Source organism: Anomalospiza imberbis, chromosome 1, assembly GCF_031753505.1.
Source record: "Anomalospiza imberbis isolate Cuckoo-Finch-1a 21T00152 chromosome 1, ASM3175350v1, whole genome shotgun sequence".
Classification (NCBI taxonomy): Eukaryota; Metazoa; Chordata; class Aves; order Passeriformes; family Viduidae; genus Anomalospiza; species Anomalospiza imberbis.
In genome coordinates this window covers 100,957,752-100,978,075 of record NC_089681.1, presented here as the reverse complement: position 1 = coordinate 100,978,075, position 20,324 = coordinate 100,957,752, and the positions used below count along the sequence as shown (strand labels likewise).

The window sequence follows — 20,324 nt, the reverse complement described above, 5'->3', positions numbered from 1 at the left end:
TAATCAAAATCTTCAAATCCCTTTGTACTCATCTTGTACTCATAGACAGAGTTGTGTAAGAATACCTTTTTTTTTTTTTTTTTTTTTTTTTTTTTTTTTTTTTTTTTTTTTTCCCTTAGTATACATTTGGAGCCTGGTCTCAAGAAAATCTGTCCAGTAATCAACATTTAAAATTCAGCTCTACTCTCACAATCCAAATTCTTTTCAGAGCAATTACATACCTCTGACAGTAAGGACATACTGGGAAATACTAGCTAAGGAACAAAAATTCTGTCACATAAAATCTGTCCAAATGCAAGAGAAAGGGACTAGGCGTACTAATCATATATATTTAAATAAGATTAATGATTAGAAATGACTTGCAGGGAATTTTATGCCATCCAAGTTAGCATCTCTTTGGCTATTTTCTATGCATTTTCCACAGTCACGGAGCTCTTGGGTTTCTTGGCTGCTGGCAAAGGAACATGTTAAGATAGTGTTTAGGATGTTTAAAATTTGTCAGCCCAGATCTTTGAAAACACCTCAGTACAAACCTTGCTGTTTTCTCCTTGTTTTTCTTACCTTGAGATGTTCTTGAGAATTGGCAATTATTCTGGAAACTGAGGTTGATTCAAATACAATGTCTGCTTAACTTTATTTCTATAGAGTGTCTGCCATCCTATCTGATAAAAAGCAAGAGTTGTTAACCTGAAGCCCTTTTAATTAAAAACAAATGAACAAACAAAAATCACCACCACAACAACAACAACAAAACCACAAAAGCCAAAACAAAAACCTGTTTGTTTACTGCAATTAAATCGGTGTGGGATATTTGAAATGTAGATGGCCTCTGTCACTCCCTCCCAGCTAAAATGGTTGAATTGCAAGGAATACTGCATGCCCTATTTCTTCAGCTTTGTGAGCATCAGATAAGATTTGTGGTTAAGGCAGCTTTTCTCTTTCTTGCTTTATTTCAGAAAAGTGCTTGACTCTTATTTGCGTTGGTGTGAGTGCCAAAGATAATTTCAGTATGTGTTTAAGTGTAGTTGCCTTATTTTTGAAAATGACACAGTTCTTTGTCTTGGTTCAAAATGCATACAAGTCAACAAGACTGTCATCAACACAACTGAGTAGGGGCTCTTGCTGTCTACAGTCAGTGGCATGTGCTTCCCTTTTGTCAGACTCGTGCAATTCCAGCACTCTGATTTCCCTTCCAAGAGCTGCCTCATATCTTAGTACGTAAATGCACACAGAGAGGCAATTACTGTTTTTAAGCTATTTTCCAAGAAAAGCAAGGTACTGTAATCAGACCCATTACTAGGTTAGGATCCAAAGGGCCTAACCATCTTGGTAGACAAAAGCTTTTCACAGATTACAGAGAGAGACTGACCATTAATTAAAACTCCTCTCTCTGAAACTTTGTTTTTCAGAAAAAAGCATATAACAGAAATTCCAAAGATCCAAAAATAGCAGGTGGCTGTCACTGCTGTACTGTGCTCAGTTTTAATCATCAGATTGAAAAAATTACATGTTTGGGTTGCACAGGGATGTACAAAAGTAGGTCTACTGTTTAAATGCAAGAAATGGGTATGGAGAGATACGGGTTTAATATGAGACTGCAACTCCTCACAGACCTTTCTCACGCAACACTTTTACTTCTCTGCTCAGTTATTTAAAAGTTTTAAAATATGTTAGTGGCCTTCTGATAAAGGTGTTGCAATAATGTGTATATTACTGCACTTTCTGACCTGTGAGAATTTGTTTGCTTTCATTCACCAAACTGAATACATCAGAAGAATTTGCTCCAGTACCGATAAATACTGGGAATTTTTCCAGCAAATGGAACATTAACTGTGCTGGGGGGGGGGTTTGTCTGCTTGTGGGGTTTGTTGGCTTACTTTGTTTTTTGTTCTTTTTTCATTTGGGAAGCAGGGGGGCAGATTACTTCCATTTGGTTTTTAAGATTTAGAAACATTTGGGTTTCTGGTTTTTGGTATCTAATAGGTGGCAAAGAAAGTCTGGTGGCTTTCTTTGGTATCGGTCAGATACCAACTGAACAGACTCATATTTTGTTCACTTTAAGTAATTGCTATTTCATGAGCAATAGACTTTTCTTCTGAACGGGCGCAACCTAATCAGTGCAGATGAACTCTTTCATTGCTATTATCTCAACATAAAATGGATGGTGTCAAAAAAAAATCCTCCACCAGAAGCCACATGCTGCCTTGTTAAAAACAAAAACAGGAAACATTTTATATACTGTGGAAAAGATCACATCAAAATAGAAAGAGGGGAAGGGAGGAGAGGTTGCAGCTGTTGCAGTCAGTTTCAACTACAGAGTGCTTTTTTTTTTGTTGTTGTTGTTTTAAATGCTTGTCAAATTTGACAAGTTCATGTAGCTTCTGGGTTGTGGAACTGTGCATATGTTTACATATATTTACTGATTTTGTTTCTGCCACCATATAGTACTTGTTTAATAAATCAAGTGATGTTATATAAGGTTAGAAGTGATAGTCAAACCTGAACATTCTTGGTTTGCTTTTCAGTAATGGGGCTTTCACCTGAGTGTAAATTTCAGTCATTTTGCTTTCAGAGCATAGGCTTCAACGTGATTAATAAATTATTTTAGTCAATCTGAATGGCAGTGTCCCTTAATGTGCAATTGGATGACTGAAAACACCATGAACCCTAGGACTGGGGGCGAAGCAATCCATACAGTATTAGGTTTGTACTGATGCCAGGAAGTCAGCCAAATTTGAATCCAAAAACTATAAGAAAATTAATTTCACCTAATTAAGTATTTTTGGTATTTCAATATCAAAAATAATTTTCACCAATTGCACATACTTGGTTTGTTCTCCATTTCACAAATGAAAAGACAATTCATGCAATTAAACTGAGTTAAAGAGAAGCTGTTCAACACTTGTTCAACAGTATTTGATATTCCCAAAAGAAGCCAGTGAACTTAAATGCTTTGCCTTCCTTACTTGCATCCTACTCCCCAAATGCAAAAGGTTTCAATTCACTAATTTCCTGCTGGTTGTAATTCATAGAGATAAACCAGCCATGTTAGTTTGGCCATCATGCTGATTCCGTCTTACCACCTATAGGAAATCTATGCAACTTTTATGGCTAGAAGTAGCTAAAATTAGAGGTTCTTGTTCTGCCTGTCTCTCTACAATCCTTTATCTTTAAACAAACATTTTCAGAATGTTTAAAGTGGCATTCTAGCCTGCCTCATCTTCATCCCATGCTAGACTTGGTTTCGATTCTGGTAGAGGTGTTTTGGATCAGCTGTGGAATACTGGGCCAACAACCACTGTCTGGGTTTCTGCCATCTCTGCAAACAAATTTTCCCCAACTATTTTTTTTCTTTTTGATACGGATTGAATGCTCTGGCCTCAAAAACCACCCTCCTATTACAGATGAGGTGGTAGAACATAATGTCTGTCATCTGTTGAACCTGTAGGGTTATGCATCCACATGTTTTATCTTCTTTACTAGGCCTGGTCCAAGACCTGCAGTCAGATCCTGCAGTCCATTTCTGTTCCTCTTTCTGTACATAGAGCAGTTCTTTGCTTCAATCCATGAATGATTTTTCCTAGAGTTGTTAAGTCCAATTCAGCATGTAAATTCTTGTCTGCTCCACATTTGTGTATGAAAATGATGGGGAGGCCAAAACTTTAAGGTGTCTGCAGTTAGTGCACGAGGAATCTGAAGATTGGAGTTATTCTCCGAGTTGGCTAAAGAGGAAGAGGATGCCAGAGTGGCAAAATTAAATTCCCTGTGGCCAGAAATTTACTTTAAAAGGAAGAGAGATCTGGGAACCCTCTGCCTCCCTGCTCTTAAATGACCTCTTCAGGCTCTCCAAGGTGGAAATACTGCATGGCAATACAGTACAAGTGATGGAAATAAATTTTAGGGAAGTCTAGAACATATGACGTGAGAAAAGGCTGATGTGAACTGTCTTGTTCAAACCTCCAGAATAAAAGGTAAGCAGCAGATTGTAGTGCTGTCTTAAACCTCCTAATGGAGGGGCAGAGAGAAAACAGAAAGAGATTCTTCCTTAAGCTGAGATAAGAGAAGAAGCAACAACCACAGTTTGCAATACAAGAGATCCCTGTTTGACACTGGGAAAGAAAACTACAAGAGTGGTCAAGCACAGGAAGAGGTTGCCCAAGGAAGTGGTATCTCCATCCTAGTAGATGTGACTCCCTTTCCAACTAAACCTGGACTGGAAAGGGCCTCGAGGAACCTAAGCAAATCTAATGTACTCTTAGAAAGAGATTGGACCAGATGACTTTGAAAGTCCCTTTCAAATGAAATCTGAGATTCTATAGCTCTTACGCAGTTGGTCAGTGAAATATTAGGATAAAGTGGGTACATTACTGTTTATGCAGGTGAAGTCTAGGGGAAGGAGAATGTTTGGAGATAACGTTTAATTTATATAGTTTTCTTAAAATTTATTTGTCAGTGCTGTGATTTTGAAGAATCTACAGACTGTCTCCTTTCTCCTCTTTTTGCTTGAGGATGTGTGGCATTAACACTATACACAAGCACATCTGTTTGAGATTGATGGCTCAAAGTTGAGCCTCTGTGCTCAGGTATTGTTAAAAGACTGAACTGAATGTCACTGGTGCACCCACTGAGCGCAGCCAGATACAGGCTTCAAAAGGTAGTCTTGTATGGTTTGCCATAGGAAGACCCGGGAGATAGAGTACACATTAGGATATTTTATGTATTCTGTTCTAATTATGTTCTCATACTCAGAAAGGTTACAGAAAGAAAAAAAACCTTACATTCTCATAATAAAAGATTAAGAAAAACATGGGAGAATGGGGAACTACACACTGCTTTCTACAAACACACAATGTCCTGTAATGTGTAACATTTCTAAAAATGGAGAAATGCCGAGATGTTCAGATTGACATTTCAGTGCCTGTCTGAATTCAGTGTCTGTCTGAAATGCAGGGTTCAAAAATCCTATTAAGTGTGTCTAATACACTACACTCCTCCTTCTTTAGCAATGTGCCTCCCATAGCTGCTATAATAAGACAGAACAGCGAAAGCCTCATACTCTGTGCCTCATCCCATCATTCACCAAAGATGTATCGTCATCAGATGAAATCTATTGTTTCCTTTCCTGCTGTGTGCTATTGATTTTTCTAACCTTTCCTAATGTTAAATTTGTTTGGCTTTTAAACTTTCTTACCAAAGGTTAATGTTATTAAGTTGAGCAGGTATCTATAAAACTACATGTGTTATTGTCTATCTTGCATTGTTATGGTGTCCTTTCATTAAACTCTGATTGCATTGGATAGCTCTGTCTGGAAGATTTTTGTCATTCCAGAATAATGCACTGAAGGTTGAAAGGAACTGCATTACAATTGTCATCCAATTCTGTGGCATAAAATGTTGGACTTGATATGTCAGGATCAACAGATTTATCTGAGGCTCTTATACCATCAGCGAACATGAACTGCACAGACATTAATTTCAGCAAGACTGTAAAGAGGATGCAGTACCCAGTTCTGCTGCTTGTCCCCTCCCCCTGTTCGATCTGACCATGTCAGTCTCTTTGACATTGTGGCAAAAGGACCAGTATTAATCTCTGCCAGTTCTACAAGTGGTTATCTGTTTGATGGGAAAAGAGAATGAGAAATCACAGTTTAATTTGAAGAAAGTGGTGGCTTTAATGGTAGCACTCTATCAAGACTTTTTGATATGATGATCTACAGTAGTACTTGTGTAAAGCATTAAAGGTACGGGCAGTGAGTAAACAGCTCCAGGCACTTATAAGCCCCAGCAGCACCCTCTTACTGTACTCATAGGTACGGTAATCTGTCTGTAATGAACAGTGTATTTGACATCCCATTCACATATTTACTCTGCATTCCAGTGATATGTGTTTGAGGCCTTTTATTGTGAATATGCACAGAAGACAGTAGCAGGGCTGAACATACATTGTCTATGAATGGTGCATCACAGCTTTCTCCTGGAGCTGAATGACCTTCAGTGCCCTCTAATCACTATGCTAATATTATCTTGCCTTGGAAGTACCTTGCAGTTCCTCTAGAATAATTTTTTGTCAAAGAACATCCTGAGAAGCTAGGAAAGAATTAAACTCAAGAGAAATGTTTCTAGTAGTATCATAATATAAGAAATCATAATTTAAGGTGTTGTAAACCATCATTAAAAAAAAAAATCTTGTTATTCCTTCTGTGTAAAGTAGAATTGCAGCCTACCTTCTGCTGACAAACCTGCCTGTTCAAGATCAGGCTTGTTAATGACTGCAGGAAGTAGTATTTTGCAGAGGCAGAGTGGGGATTAAATTTTTCATTCATAAATTGGTATCTATAAACCGCTTACTTCTGCCAATACTGTGAAGATAGGGAATGGCCCTGGCAAAAGATAAAAGGCTTGACTTCTCTACTGCTAATTTAAGAGTTGGCAACTGAGGTTGTGTCTTCTCCCATACTCAGCAGTAGCTGTCCCTGCCACTGATTTAGTCTTCATTTGTCATGTTCTCAAGCTGCTCAGTGGCTGTCTGAGAAATACTGAAACATGAAATACTCATGGTTTCTCACAGCTTGGTCTCTCTTCCCACAATCAGTGCTGATATCAAGGCTGTCTGAAAGCACCCATCCATAGTGAATGAGACACCTTTTCATTTAGAGTGGCTTTGATAAACAAGTTCCCTTCAGTAGTTTTCAGATCTGACTGAGCTTTCCTGAGTGGGACTGAATAACCCTATACCTCTCCTGGGCTCCCTGGGTGTCTCTGGCTGGTGTTGCCAAACTCACATGTTCATTACAGGCTCCAGATGGCCTGGATCATGTCTCCTACTGCCAATTTTATGTTTTTCGTCTTTTCTAGAGAAGAGTGGAGATATAGGAGCTCTTCAAAGAGTTTTGTGCTTAGCACTGAGTGTAGAATCCAACTACCTTTTCCCTCACCACTTTGCAGGAGAAGTATCATCACTTCTTCAATGGAGGTCTCTGATTACATGTGCTGTTGCAGCTACATGATGCTTCATCTTGGCAAGCCTATTATTACTACTTGAAAAAATATTTACAGCAATATCAGGTCTCAGAAAGGCTGCTACTTTTGACCAGTTTTCTTTCAGAAGTTTTTGAGGAGAGAAGTGTAATAGAAAACCTGTTATTATCTTCTCACTTTTCTCTTCTTCTTTAACCAAATCCCCCACTGCCTGATGACTTTATTTGGTTTAATATGTATTCTGGCTGTGTGGGAAAGTATTTCAGTGGTAGTGTGTGTCTTCCTATTGGAGGCTTGTTACTTTATTGCATGCAATTACCTAAACTCCATGCCTTCACTAATCTTGGAAATTTTGTCTTCTCTACCTTTATTTTTATCACTAAGGTAAAGGCAACTTTAAAATTTTTATGTTGGCTTTGTTATTTGGTATTTTTTCTGATGTAACAGAGTAATGTACTTTATATACAGAGGCACACATACAAAGATTCTGTATTCTGAATGCTTTTCTCTTATCAGTTGTTATTGTGTATAGCAGAAACATAAAATCTGTCAAGTAAGACAAAGCTAGGAGGCTTTTAAGGGGACCTTGAAGTGGTAGGAGAGGGAACTTCTAAATCCAATGTGTATGATTCTTAATTTAATTCACAATGCTGTATTGGGTATTTTTTATTCTCCAAACCTCTTTGAATAGTGACTTTATGTGGTAGATACACTTCACTTTTCCTTACTCAGCTTTTTATCAGAGGCTTAGAAATTGCTTTAGCTCTCAGTTAAGAAATCTGAATTCCTGCTCTTCTCTAACATGTTCTCAGCCATAATACCCCAGTGCAAGAAAATTATTCTTTAACCACTGTAAATTGACTGCAGTACAAGTGCAGTGTTTCTGGGGTGCTTGAACACTTTTGTGTGCTCACATTTATACAGGTTTGAATGTATGTAGCAGAGACACAATAAGTGCAGCATCAGAGAGGACAGTCATTTTCCTGAAAATTACCTACCACCCAGGTCTCACTACACCAAAATTTGTCCATCCAGCAGACCACTGTAAAACATGCTTATCCAAACTCACAGATGTACTCAATACTCAAATGGCTTTGAGTATATACTCCTGGAGCTATCAGACTGCTGGTTCATAGTAACTAGTTCAATTGGACCTACAGTTATTGGGCTCTGTGTCTTTTACTTACTCCTGCATCTCCACGCAGAGACTCTGAGTGGTTGTCTGCAGTTAATTTCACCAAAGAGATCATTAGTTCTCAAAATTTAAAAATTACTGACTTTTTTTTTTCCTCACTCACTCTGTTTTGTTGCTTCTTCACAAGGGCTGTGAGTTAATTGAAACCATGGACCAGGACCTCACAGATTTCACCAAGTGCCTTCAAATACTCCAGAAAAAGATAGAGAAGAAGGGCCTCCAGGTAAAGTCAACACATCTTTTTTTCTGTGTTTCTTAGTAATTACTCTTTTTCTCATTGTATTTAGGTTAATCTTTCAAGTTTGCACTGAAAGGAAACTATTTTCAGTAGCCTTGACATTCTGCAGTTTTGCCATAATTTACTGCACATTTGTAAGCATTGATGCTTCTGCTAAAAGGAATTACAAAGTGTGTCCATGAACAAGTGTTAGCTTTCTTAAAAGGCAGATTGTATTGATTTCTGTTAATGAACTACCCAAAGTGCAGAATGCTGTTGTGGCTGGTGTTCAAAGCAAGAGTTCCACTTTGGCATGTAAATATATTTTCAAGTCTTGGTGCACTAAGATTTGATGTTCATCCCCTTTCTCTCCCCTTTCAAAGGTGAAATGGAGAGGGGAAATCTTATCCTACCAACATTACAAATGGTAAGCAATACCTCCTTCTGCAAAATGTTCCCTGGGAATCAAAGGCAGACTTTGCAGAGCTACCAGTGCACAAAACTTAAAAGAAGCCATATGGAGTTGTCCATCTCTTTTCATGGGAAAGGCAAGGGAGGCAACATTCCCTCTCCCCTTCCACAGTTTAATTTCGGAGGCCCCCTTGTTTTGTCTCTGAGATGCACAGGTAAAATTCCTTGGAAATTTCAAATGTGATGAGTCGGCAGCAGATGAGCTCTTGGGATTGCTTCCCTTTCCTCCCCATTAAACAGTCATTCAGAAGAGCTGACCTCTCTCTTCTGCTTTTCATGTATGAGTGAAAAGAGGGAGCAGCTGCTGCATCCTTCACCCACAGTGACAACAAGAGGCATGTAAGAAAATTAAAATAGTAGCACAACATGGAAAGAAACGTGTAAACCTATTTTCCCAGTTTCATTGTAGCAGGATAAGAAAGTTGCCTGATTTCCTGAGATCACCATACTCCAACAAAGCAGCAAGGGATTGAAATGCCAATACCCTTCTCTCCTTCTTCCGTCCTCACTCCAGGCTGATAAGAAATTCACCAGTTTTTGTTTAAGCTGCTTTAAAACTTTTTGTTCTTCTAAAGGCAATAAATGTCCATGGGACATTTCAGAGTGCTGTCACACAGTGCCCATCTGCAATTGCATCTCAATACAATGCTGTTGTTCATCAGGGTTTTTTTTCCCCATCAGTATAGACAGAGATGGGATGGTTTCACCATACACTTACTGTCTGGCTGTGAGCCAGGAAACTCTTTATAAAACAGTTTATTTTCTTTCCCCCTGTATTTTATCATCACAAGAGTTCAGAGCCGTATCTTTGCATCTAGGACAGGAACGGTAATGAGTGCCATTGGAGCAGATGAGCCACCTATGCCTAGGGTTTGTTTTGAATTTGGCAAGTAAGGTGCTTTCCTTTTAATAAAAATGCCCTTTCAATGAAGAAGAACTTAAAACACTTCTTGGATTCAGTTCATTATCCAATCCCAGCTATTATTAGAGAGCAAATTTTTTTAAGCTATTACAAGAGGTTTTATGATGAGCAATCAATGTGTGGCTAAAATAAGAGCAATGGGAATATGGCAACTACAGCAGGTGTGTTAAAACAATAGTCTATTTGTAAAAGTTTGAGATCTGTGATCACTCTCACAAGTAAAGCTGTGTTTAGTTGACTAAAGGATACCACATTGTGATCTTTGAGGATATTTTGTAAAGTACAAGCCTGAGTGTAATTGCAGTAATTGTGCAGTGTTCATGCCAATGCACTAAACCTAAGATTTCAGTTCAGTTATAATTGTGTGCTGTTACATTTAAGAAATGTGCTTTAAATGCAATCTGAGTTTTTCAGAGGTGAAAGAACTAACACAGATAAATTTTCTAAAACTAAGCTCCATGTTCATTAAATGCTAGCTACTTCTTGTTTGCTGTGCCTGTTCCATAAAACATAATAAGATGTTGTCTTATTCATGCACTCTAGATAAAGCATAATGCATTTCTACTTCTGGTCTTCTGCATTCTCTGACTAAGGAATTTGAAGAAGTCATTGATTCCACTTAGGGAGATAAAATGTGAAACTTAAGCAAATGTAAGACTAAACTGTATCACAGCTCCATAAATTATTAGTTCAGCTTCTAATTTGCCCTTTGTTCAGAAGCATTGGATATAATTCTTTAGTAGGAGGTTTGGTGGTTCTTCAGAATGTCCTGATAATGCAGACTTGATGTCTGGTCCCCAAATGACACAGAGATTCTGAGCTCTTGCAAAATACACTGGCCTCAGTTTATGCATGCAACCTCTTGGCTCTTCTGAAAATCTAGCCTCTTTAAATACCTAAATTTGCACTTAATTTAGGTTTCTTTATGGATAATATTTTGCAATAAAAATGTCAAGTGGTACGACAACAGACTCTTCCAGCCATAGACCTAAAATCTTTGAGAATGCAAATTTTTTAAGCGAAGAAAGCTGTCATTGAATTCTGTGGTGACCTGAGAGGTACACACAGCTGAGAAGAAAAGGAAGTCCAAGGTCTGAAAATTAGAAGTGGATAAAGAAGGGGTTCTTCATCTCCATTTGTGTTTTTTTACGTCAAGGACAAACTTGCATGTCACAAAGTGGAGTTATTTTCCTCTTGTAAAATGTCATAAAAGTTTTCCTTTTAGCAGAGAGTATTAACTAGGTGGAATGTGTCTTCCTGGTGCCAGAAAAAATATGTTTGTCTACATTTTTGATTTTTTCACCACTCTATCTAAAGCACTTGTCAAAGAGGAATAAGACAAAGAGACACTACAAATTTGTTTTCCTGTGATTTATAGTTGAAGTTACAAAACAAGGAATGTATCTCTTTAGTATGTTTAAAATGATGCCACAGTCATGCTGTGTTTGCTGCTATTTCTGGGTAGCAATATTTTAAGCTGGGAAGTTAATTGCATTCAATGTGTACCATGGATTCACAATCCCGCGAGGTAGTTTGTCTGGATGAAATTCAAGTGTGAGCATCTGAGGTATTTAAAACAGGCGTCCCTCCATTGTTCAGAGAATAAGTTAGCATTTACCTGTTATACTGAATGGATTAAAATTTCTGCTCTGATTTATCAGTCACCTCTATGGAAGTTTTATGTCATGGAGGTTTTTGAGCTCATTTGAGCATATGCAGGTGTTATTTTGTTCCAAAGGGATTAGGTGTGTGTAACTTACTTTCCTTGTTTCTGTGCCTTTATCCTCCTCCTTTTCTTTCTTCCTGTTCATCCAAATAGCTTTTGAAGAAATAACTTTTGAATAGAGAAATAGCATACTGAAAGACAACCGTGTCAAACAGCTTTCTCGGAGGTCAGCTGAGTGAGAATGCAGCTGAGGTAGACACTCAGTGCCCTCTACTTGTAAAAAAGGAATCAAGTTAGCTTAGATTTTTACTGGTAGTTAGTTTGATAAGAGCCTTAGAAATTTCTTTACCACAAGGAAATATGCAGCTAGAGTTGACGGTCAGCTGAGATACAGATCTGGGAGAAAAAACAATTTGATAGTTTTTGAACTCCTTGTTCAATATAAAGAGCAGTAATTCTGCTGGAATAATGAGCCAAATTCACTCTTAGAATAGTTTCTGAATCCTCAGGGTAATTAATTTCTGATTTACATTGCATATTTTGGTTGCATAGCCAAGTCATGCAGAAAGCAGCATTGCAGTCATTTTGTGAGATCTAAGTCACCTAATTATATGTATTTATAATTACATACTGCAGTGAATTTTAGAAAAAGCAGTACCCTTTATATGTGCAGGCTGGAATCAGTCGTAATCTTCCCTTTCCACAGCCCTAATTAATATGTGAATTGCATTCTATTGGATGGGTGAAGCAATGAAGTACCACCAAGAGAATCTGACTTCTGAGGCTTCTTTCCAACCTAAAGGCTGTTAGATGTTTTTCTTTCTCTTTCTGCATGACTGTGAGTATGCATAAACATACATACATGTGCAAGTAGGTATACAAATGCACACTTTTTCTGGCAGTGTTCTTTCCTGACCTTAATTGGTGCTTTTTAAATGTCTTAATAACTCTGTCTTTATTGCTACTATGTGTGTCTTTCACATTGTTTATGGTCTATTAGGTGCGCACACTTTACTTTACTGCTTTAATCACTATTTTATTCATTCTGTAGTTATGTGAGTACTTTCCTTTCTTCATTAGAAGACCTTCAAATAAACTTATTTCTGTCTGGTACTACTTTCTGTTCTTAATTTTCTCTCATCTTAACATAAGCTATTTCAAGAAACAAACTGAACAGGCAAAATGATAGGCCAGCTTACAATATCTCTTATTTAGGGATCAGATCTTGCATTAGAAGTGTATGCTATTATCTTTCATTTGCAGATTGGAAAGAAGAAGTACAAAAGCAATTTGTCCACAGCCTACCAGCATGCTAGTGGTATAGTTGGGAAAGATCCCCCAGTTCCCAGTATTCATCAAATGCTCTTTCAATAACAGCATCTCTGGTCTCAGCTTTGTAGCAGCTCATGCCAGTGAGAACTGAAAGTGTGTTTATCAATTTTGCAGCTCCAAGAAGAATACTTATAATATAAAGATAGATTTAAGCCATTATCTTTATCTCAGAGTTACAAACTGTACTTTCCTTAACTGTTTCATCTAAAATACCATTTAGTCTTAAAACTAAGCTCTGGGACTTTTCATTTAGCTTTATTATCTTTTCTGCTTAAAAAAAGTTAAAGCAGCTCATTTGGTTATATGGGCTGAATATATAAAAATGAGTTTTATTGAAACCTACATGCCTTTTAGTGGTTTAATGTTAGTGTGTTTAAATTGATAAAAGCACCAGTGTCAGTATGAAAAAGGGAAAATATCCAAACCAACTCTTCCTAAAAACCCTTGGCAATAAAGGGATACTCTACTAACATTTCCATTTTAAAATTACACTTCAGAGGTTCAATCAGTCAGCAGTCGAGGGTATTAATTCTTTTAAGTGAATGGAAGCCTTCTTCCCTTTCTACTTTTAAAAATCAGTCCATTTTATTTTATGTTGAGCAAGGCTAAACAATTTAGTGAAGTCCTGTGTTTATAAAGTGCCAAAGAGAAGACAGTGATGTTCATATATCACCTTCAGCTGTGCAGCATTCAAACAGCTTGCTTAGCCCTCTTTGGTTTGTCTTTATATGAGAAAAAAAGGCCCTGAAGGAAAACCCAAAGTACCCTAAAACAAAAATCAGAAGATACTTTAAAAGAGAGTAATTTTTTACATAAAATCCCACAGAGAAAAGGTATAATTATTGCAAATACTGAGGTCTATTTGGTTTAGTTTTGGTTTTGGCTATCAGTTGAAGTTATTCCTGATCATGTGGCCTTTTTTAGCAGCAAATAGATCAGTTTTCATTTCCTGACTAAATTAAAATTTTGCTGCTCATGTTGGTAGTTGGTAATTTCAAGGTGAAACACTACTTGTTTTCATTTCTGAGGACTTCTGGGTACCCAGAATAGTAGTGGGAATGGCTCTTAAAGCAAAGCCTAGGAATGAGGATAGGCTGTTACCAGGATTTGAGAACAGGGAAGTTAGAAAAATACCAAAACTGGGAGGAGAGGCAGACTGGAAAATCCCAAAGCTGATATGGAGCTGAAATGTGAAGCTTTTATAAGAATCACAGAATGGTTTCGGTTAGAAGGGACCTTAAGGATCGTTTAGTTCCAACCCACAGCCACAGGCAGGGACACCTTCAGCTAGACCAGACTGCTCAGGGCCCCATCCAGCCTGGCCTGGAACACTTCCAAGGATGGGGCATCCATAACTTCTTCCTTGGAACCAGTTCCAGTGCCTCACCACTGGACCTGAAGGACCATAAGGACCATAAGGACACTGAAGCTTGTGGATTTATTGCCAAATCCTCTATAGAAGGAAAGGCTGAGAATGAACCTGTTCTGTTTTAGTAGCACTAGTGAGTTTTTTTTCTTAATGCTCCACAGGAGAATAAAAATGCAAATGAGATATATTTTAGGGGAAGTTAAATATGTGTAATGAAAAGGTTTTTATTCTGTCAAGTGCTGCATCAAAAGATTTTTCATGAGTTATTAATAGTAATCTTCTTCATAAACCTTTCCTGTCCAAAAGAAACAAATGAATCTGAAGTGTTTCCTGTTAATTCCACTTCTAAAATGTAGAATTTCATAATACTTTTCAACAGGAGTAAATCCCTCCTGTAGGGTGTCAGACATATCCTTGAAGACTATTTTAACTCTTAAGGTCTGAGTCTACCTTCAAGGCATGCAGTATCTAATCCATCTTCCCACTGCTGAATTATTTTAATACTTCCCATTGTAAAGGTATAGCAAAATGCATTTCTTATAATACAGGATATCAGAACTTGCCAGTTCCCAAAGAGAAACCCTATTATCATGTAAAGTGTCTTCCTGTTCCACTATAGCTGTGAGCATCAAGACACACCAAGTATCTTTGCCTTCAAATAATTGTATGCAGTATAAGTGTCTGCAAGTGCAGACACAGTGCATCACATACCAAGAAATTTTCTTTACATAATCCTTGTATGCTCTACTGGGGCTTTTGTTGGATCTATGATGTTAATTTTTTAAAGATACAAACGGGGCAGAGTTTCTGGAGAACACATTGATTTCAGTTTGTTTGTTTAAAAAAGTTAAATCTCATATCAAGGTTTGGGGAGAGGAAGAACAAGAAGAAAAATATTGTTTATTTAGGCAGTTCAAGGGATTCAAGAGATCAAGGATGTGCTCATTAGCCAGACTGTAGAAGCTAATGAGGAAGCCAGCAATTGTTCTCTCAACTTAGTTAAAGTTTAAATGTATTTGAAATAGAAAGCGTGTGGTTCCCTTTGCAACCACCAATTTTGCTCTGTTTGTAACTTTCTCACAGGAGATGTGATTCTCCTCCCCCTTTCAGCCCCTTCTGTTTTGCAGGAGCACAGCTTCCCTGAGAGCAGCTATTGCTGATATAACTGCCCCCATGCTGGGAAAGTGGTTGGGCTACAAGGACATATCATTATCTTCAAAAGACTGTCATACTTGCTTTGGCACAGTCTTGGACATGGATATTGTAGTGGGAGATCTGGAACACACATATTTTTTGACACGAGGAATTTTTTTTGCTATTCAAAGACTGAGACCTCAGTTTGTTGCCTGAGATTATAATAAATAACTTGGGGGTTTTTTTTGGGTTTTTTTTTTTGTTGTTTGTTTGTTTTTTTGTTTTGTTTTTTTTTTGCTTGACACATGAATATTGTGGTGTTATGAAATCTCCCATGAGTTACAACTGTTTTTATTAGATTTTGTTTAGTTAATGGAATGTAAGTTTATTGTTAAGCATATCAAGAAATTTGAGCTAGTATGATAAATTTTAACTGCAGATTATAAAATAGCATTTTTTGCAACTCAAATTGGTTTCTTCTTACTAGATTGAGATGCCGGTCAAGAATGACAGGTGTTTTGGCTGCTGTAGAGAGAGTTTCATAAAAACTCCTAGCAGTTTTCTACATTCCTGAAGTGTAAGAAACACTGGCTCTAGAGGGCACACTTTGATGAGCTGCAGTGATCTGGTCCTTAAAGCAGAGGGTGAATCAGTCAACAGATTAACTTCTCCTGTGGCTTCTTTTTTTATTCTATTCAAATAAACTTATTTAACCTAAGTAATGTATATAAGAATGCTTCCTTACTGGTTTTGGATTATTTAGGGTTTTTTGCCATGACATATTCTATCTTTCTGTAATATTGTATGGCCTTTGAATAGCCAGGAGAAGTTAATCTCTTCCTTTCCTTATCTAGAAAGAAGTATTGAGGCAGAGGGGAGAGGAAGGTATTAAGACCATAGGAAAGCAAAAGTGTGTGGCTAATGTTACACAGAAATGTTTTAGCCTATAGTCCTGAGAACTCATTGTTTTCTGCAATCCTTTGGCTTTTCCTGACATTTAACTCTGCACCTCTTTGCTGATACCAATGCTGTTCAAGAAGGGGCAGAGGGGTGTAAAGTAATTTAACTCTTAACAAATATTGAGAAAATGAGGCAGCCTGGTAACATATGAAAGGTCCCTACAGTATTCCCACAGTAAAAAAGGCAGTAGTACAAGCTCAACAAAAGTAGGGACTGAAGGGTCTTCATAGCAGAACTGCCCTGGCAGCAAATTAGGCTTTGCTGGTTCTGGTGTTTGTGCTATTCCTTATTAAATCACCTGCCTTTTACTGTGCCACTGACAGGGGATGGTCTCTTCAACTTGACTAAAGAACCCATCGAGTTTCCCTTTTAAACAACTGAACAACTAAGTACTGAACAATTAAAGCTCAATATTTTCTGCAAATTAAATGTGAACATAAAATGTTTACAGCTTCACAAGCGCCTCCAGTTTAAGAAATCATGCTTCATTTCTTTTTAAGTGTGTGGCTAAATTTATATGGTCTAGAGGACAGTGTAGAAAAATAAAATACATTCTGTAATTACTCAGGCTATGTTTAACTTACCTGCTATAAATACTGAAACTACACTGACGAGGAAAATTGACATCCAGATCGTAATGTACTTCCTTCAGTATAAAAATATGTCCAGCTTCTTTGAAACAAATGTATAAATTCAAGACTTCTGCAAGTCTGCACTCCCTTAGGGGAAAAAAAAAGTCATTGTGTACTGCCCAGGTATTCAGTGAAATCACTCAAAAGAGGAACCATTCACAGAATGGGGCCTGAGAGAGATGGGAAAAATTTTCCATCTTTAGTTTCAGGTTTTCTATTTGTCTCTAGAGTATAATAGGACAGGTTATTATCCCCTTGTTCATCATGAAGATTAATGTTCAGACCAGCTGAAAACATTACTGTTCTGTTGGGACCTATTGGGAGATCTTCAGACCTGTTTGAACCTGAGTTTAAACATTTTAAATAGCAGAGCTAACACCTTTCCCTAGCTGGAGACAAGTGCCTCAGGCTGCTATGTCCTCTGTGATGCTGCTGCAGGAGAGTGAAGGTCCTCCAAAGCTCTGCCTTACTTGGGATATCTTTTATACAGACTTCACTGCTAAATGTTGCAATAGGAAAGTGCCTGAGTTGTTACTCTTAACTCAGATGGGGAAAAAAAAAGTGTGTGTGTGTGTGTGTATATATATATATACACACATATATATATACTGGAAATTGAGATTCTTTAAGTTTCTGTACTATGGAAGGTTTCCCCTTAAAAATCTATGATTCTTTCCTTAAAATTTGACACCTAAAATTAATATGACAAAATTGAAAACAAAATCAGGGGAAAGCTAGTTTTAAAGAAAAGACACACCTGGTCTAGAAAGTCACAGGAAAAGGTCTCAACTCTCAGTAGTGTTGACTTTGGTGTTCCCTGATCATGGGGATATGTCTGTGGGCAGCTGGCAGAGTTTCATATGGACACCCCTGGCTACAAAAATTCTACCCCATTGCCTCACAATATCATGGGTTTGTTTAGCTTCCTCTGTGGGCTTTCCAAGGGTCCTGGACCAGCATCTGAATAGGAGCTGAAACAGAACCACATGAAATTATGGTAGGAAAGGAAATACACATCTTGTCTTCATCTCAAGCTTCTAGAGAAACAGGCATAGTCAGGTTTGCATGCCCAGGTGCTGGTGGAGTGCGTGGTGTCCATGAGGAGAGGAACAGCTGAACCCCTCAGCCCAGGCAGGGAGGGGTGAGGGGAAAAGGGGTACAAAACAGCCGTTTCAGCACCAAGGGGAGAACAGAAGGAGGGGCTCCAGCCTCCAGATTCCCCTGGAGAACCCTGGGCAGAGCAGGTGGATCTCTCCCAAGGCAGCTGCAGCCTGTGCAGAGGAGCCCATGCTGGAGCAGGTGTCCACCCATGGGACACCATGGTGGAGCAAATATCCGTGCTGCGGGCAGTGGAGGGCCCTGTGCCAGAGCAGGCGGATGTGCCCTGAAGGAAGCTGCAGGCTGTGAAGACAAGACCTCACAGGAGCAGGCTCCTGGCAGGAGCCATAGGATGTGGGGGACCCATAATGGAGGAGTTTGTTCCTGAAGGGCTGAATTCTGTGGAGAGAACCCCAAACTGTAGCAGAATATGATAAGGAAGGAGCATCAGAGAGGAGCTGGTATGAACTGACTGTTCCTACCTGTTTCCCTGTGCCACTCAGGGGAATGGTGAGATAGAGGAGTGAGGAATGAAGGAGTGAAGTTGGGCCTGTAAAATAGATGGGTGATGGAAAGGTGGGTTTAGTTTTGTATTTTTTTTCCTCTCTAACTTGATTTTTAATTGGCAATAAATTAAATTAATTTTCCCCAAGTCAAGTCCGCTTTGCCTGTGATGGTAATTGATAATTAACAATTTCCCTGTCCTTGTCCTGACCCATGAGCTTTCTCATCTCATTTTCTCCCCCTGTCCTGTTGAGGAGAGGGAGTGAGAGAGGCTGAGTGACTGCCTGGCAGCCAGCCATGATTAACCCACCACAGAACTGTAGGGGAAATAAAAGGGAAGTTGTCAGGGCTCATGGAGATGTGCAAAGGTGCACAGACTCTCACTTATACAGGATATAGATCATGTTTGTGGACCAGCAGGCAGAACTTCCAGTGCCTGATCCATCAGGTCCTGAGTAGCCAGGGACCTTCCTGTACAAGACTGTGCCAAGGAGGCTGCAGCAGGAGCCACAGTCCAGGGCAAGGCTCCCTGGTTTGGATCATGATCTGTATCCACTAGGGGAAGAATAGAGGCTTTGAAGAGAGACTCTTTGCAACAAAAAGCCACTTTCCTGTGTAGTGTCCTTCCCACCTGCTGACCCTGCAGGTCTGGGTTAACCTGCAGCACAGGCTGCAGGCTGGCTCTTGTTGAGGGGTGGGGGATCCACACAGGATAAGGCATCAGCACAGGGGTTGGGGGCCCTGCTTGCTGAGAAGCAGTGGGTTGTGTTTGTGTTGCCCTGCTGATCTTGTGACAACATGGAAATGTATTGGAGGGAGAGGGAAGAAGGCTTCTAAGCGAAAGACTGACAGCCAGAATTAAGAGAAATGTGGAATACAAAGCTCACAATTAACAGATTCTCTTGAAGATTTTTTGCCTTCTTTGAATTGTTCATTGAGGAAAGTTTGTAGTTATTTTCTTATTTTAAGTCCTGGAGGCTGGATTCAGAATGATTAAAACCACAGCATGTGCCAAACACAGCTTTTGGCACTGGAATCAAGTGGCTATTAGATCATTGAAGATATTTGCTAGACCATTTTAGTATAATCTTCTAAAGGCTTTTTGCATTGCTCCTAATACAAATCCAGGACTTCCTTTCTTAGGGATATGACAGTTTAGTTATTGGTTTCACACTTCCATGGTGGTAATACCACAGTGCACATTGTGGATTACAGTAGTTCAGTAACAGGAAGAGAACAGTTAGCTTATGAATGTTTTTTCATGCTGTTTTAAAAGATGAAAAGACTTTACAATTTTACAGGAGACAAGTGATTGATAGCCCTGGAATCCTTGTTCATTCACAAAATAAATGTGCCTGGATCAAAACTAGCACACATTTTACTCCAAAGCATCAGTAAACAAATTGCTTGAAGAGTTCTAGAGCTTTTACCTACTCAGAACAGCATGGTAACAGTCAGGAGTACAGACAAACCCTTCACCCAGAAAACCTTAGGCAATAAGGAATTCCAGTGACCCTGATCTCACACACAGAAAGAATTGTAGAGCTTTGCTCCAGTAGTAGCAGAGCGGGAGTTGTTGTTGTCCTCTCTCTACCACAGGCACAGCGAGCATTGTTTGACCAAGGTCATACACAAATATTCAGCACGAAAGCAGGAAGTCAAATTCAGATTGCTTGGGAACCAGCAGTTCACAAGGATTTTGTCAATTCAGTTTCTTTAAGTAATAAAGTCAATGGTCATGAAGTTCATGTTCCACAAAACTAATGCTAGTTTTTGTTAGATACGCTCTCAGACATTCCATTTACCTGCAAAAGAGGGCAAAGCCAAAGCTTCATTTTTCTTGAAA

General features: G+C 38.7%; 1 protein-coding gene across 12 annotated transcripts in view; it reads left to right on the top strand.

The window, feature by feature from the left end:
• TPK1 (thiamin pyrophosphokinase 1) overlaps window positions 1-20,324 on the top strand; it is a 300,977-nt gene that overhangs the window by 169,888 nt on the left and 110,765 nt on the right. For 11 of the 12 annotated variants that reach the window (XR_011003313.1, XR_011003305.1, XM_068202525.1 and 8 more), the window contains one exon: window positions 8,301-8,396. The exons of the other annotated variant lie outside the window; for it this stretch is intronic. Coding sequence is in view for 9 of the 11 variants with exons in the window: in XM_068202525.1 (XP_068058626.1) it covers window positions 8,301-8,396 (96 nt within the window). In the remaining 2 variants the exon portion in view is untranslated. The remainder of the gene's footprint in view (window positions 1-8,300; window positions 8,397-20,324) is intronic. 12 annotated transcript variants of the gene reach the window in all.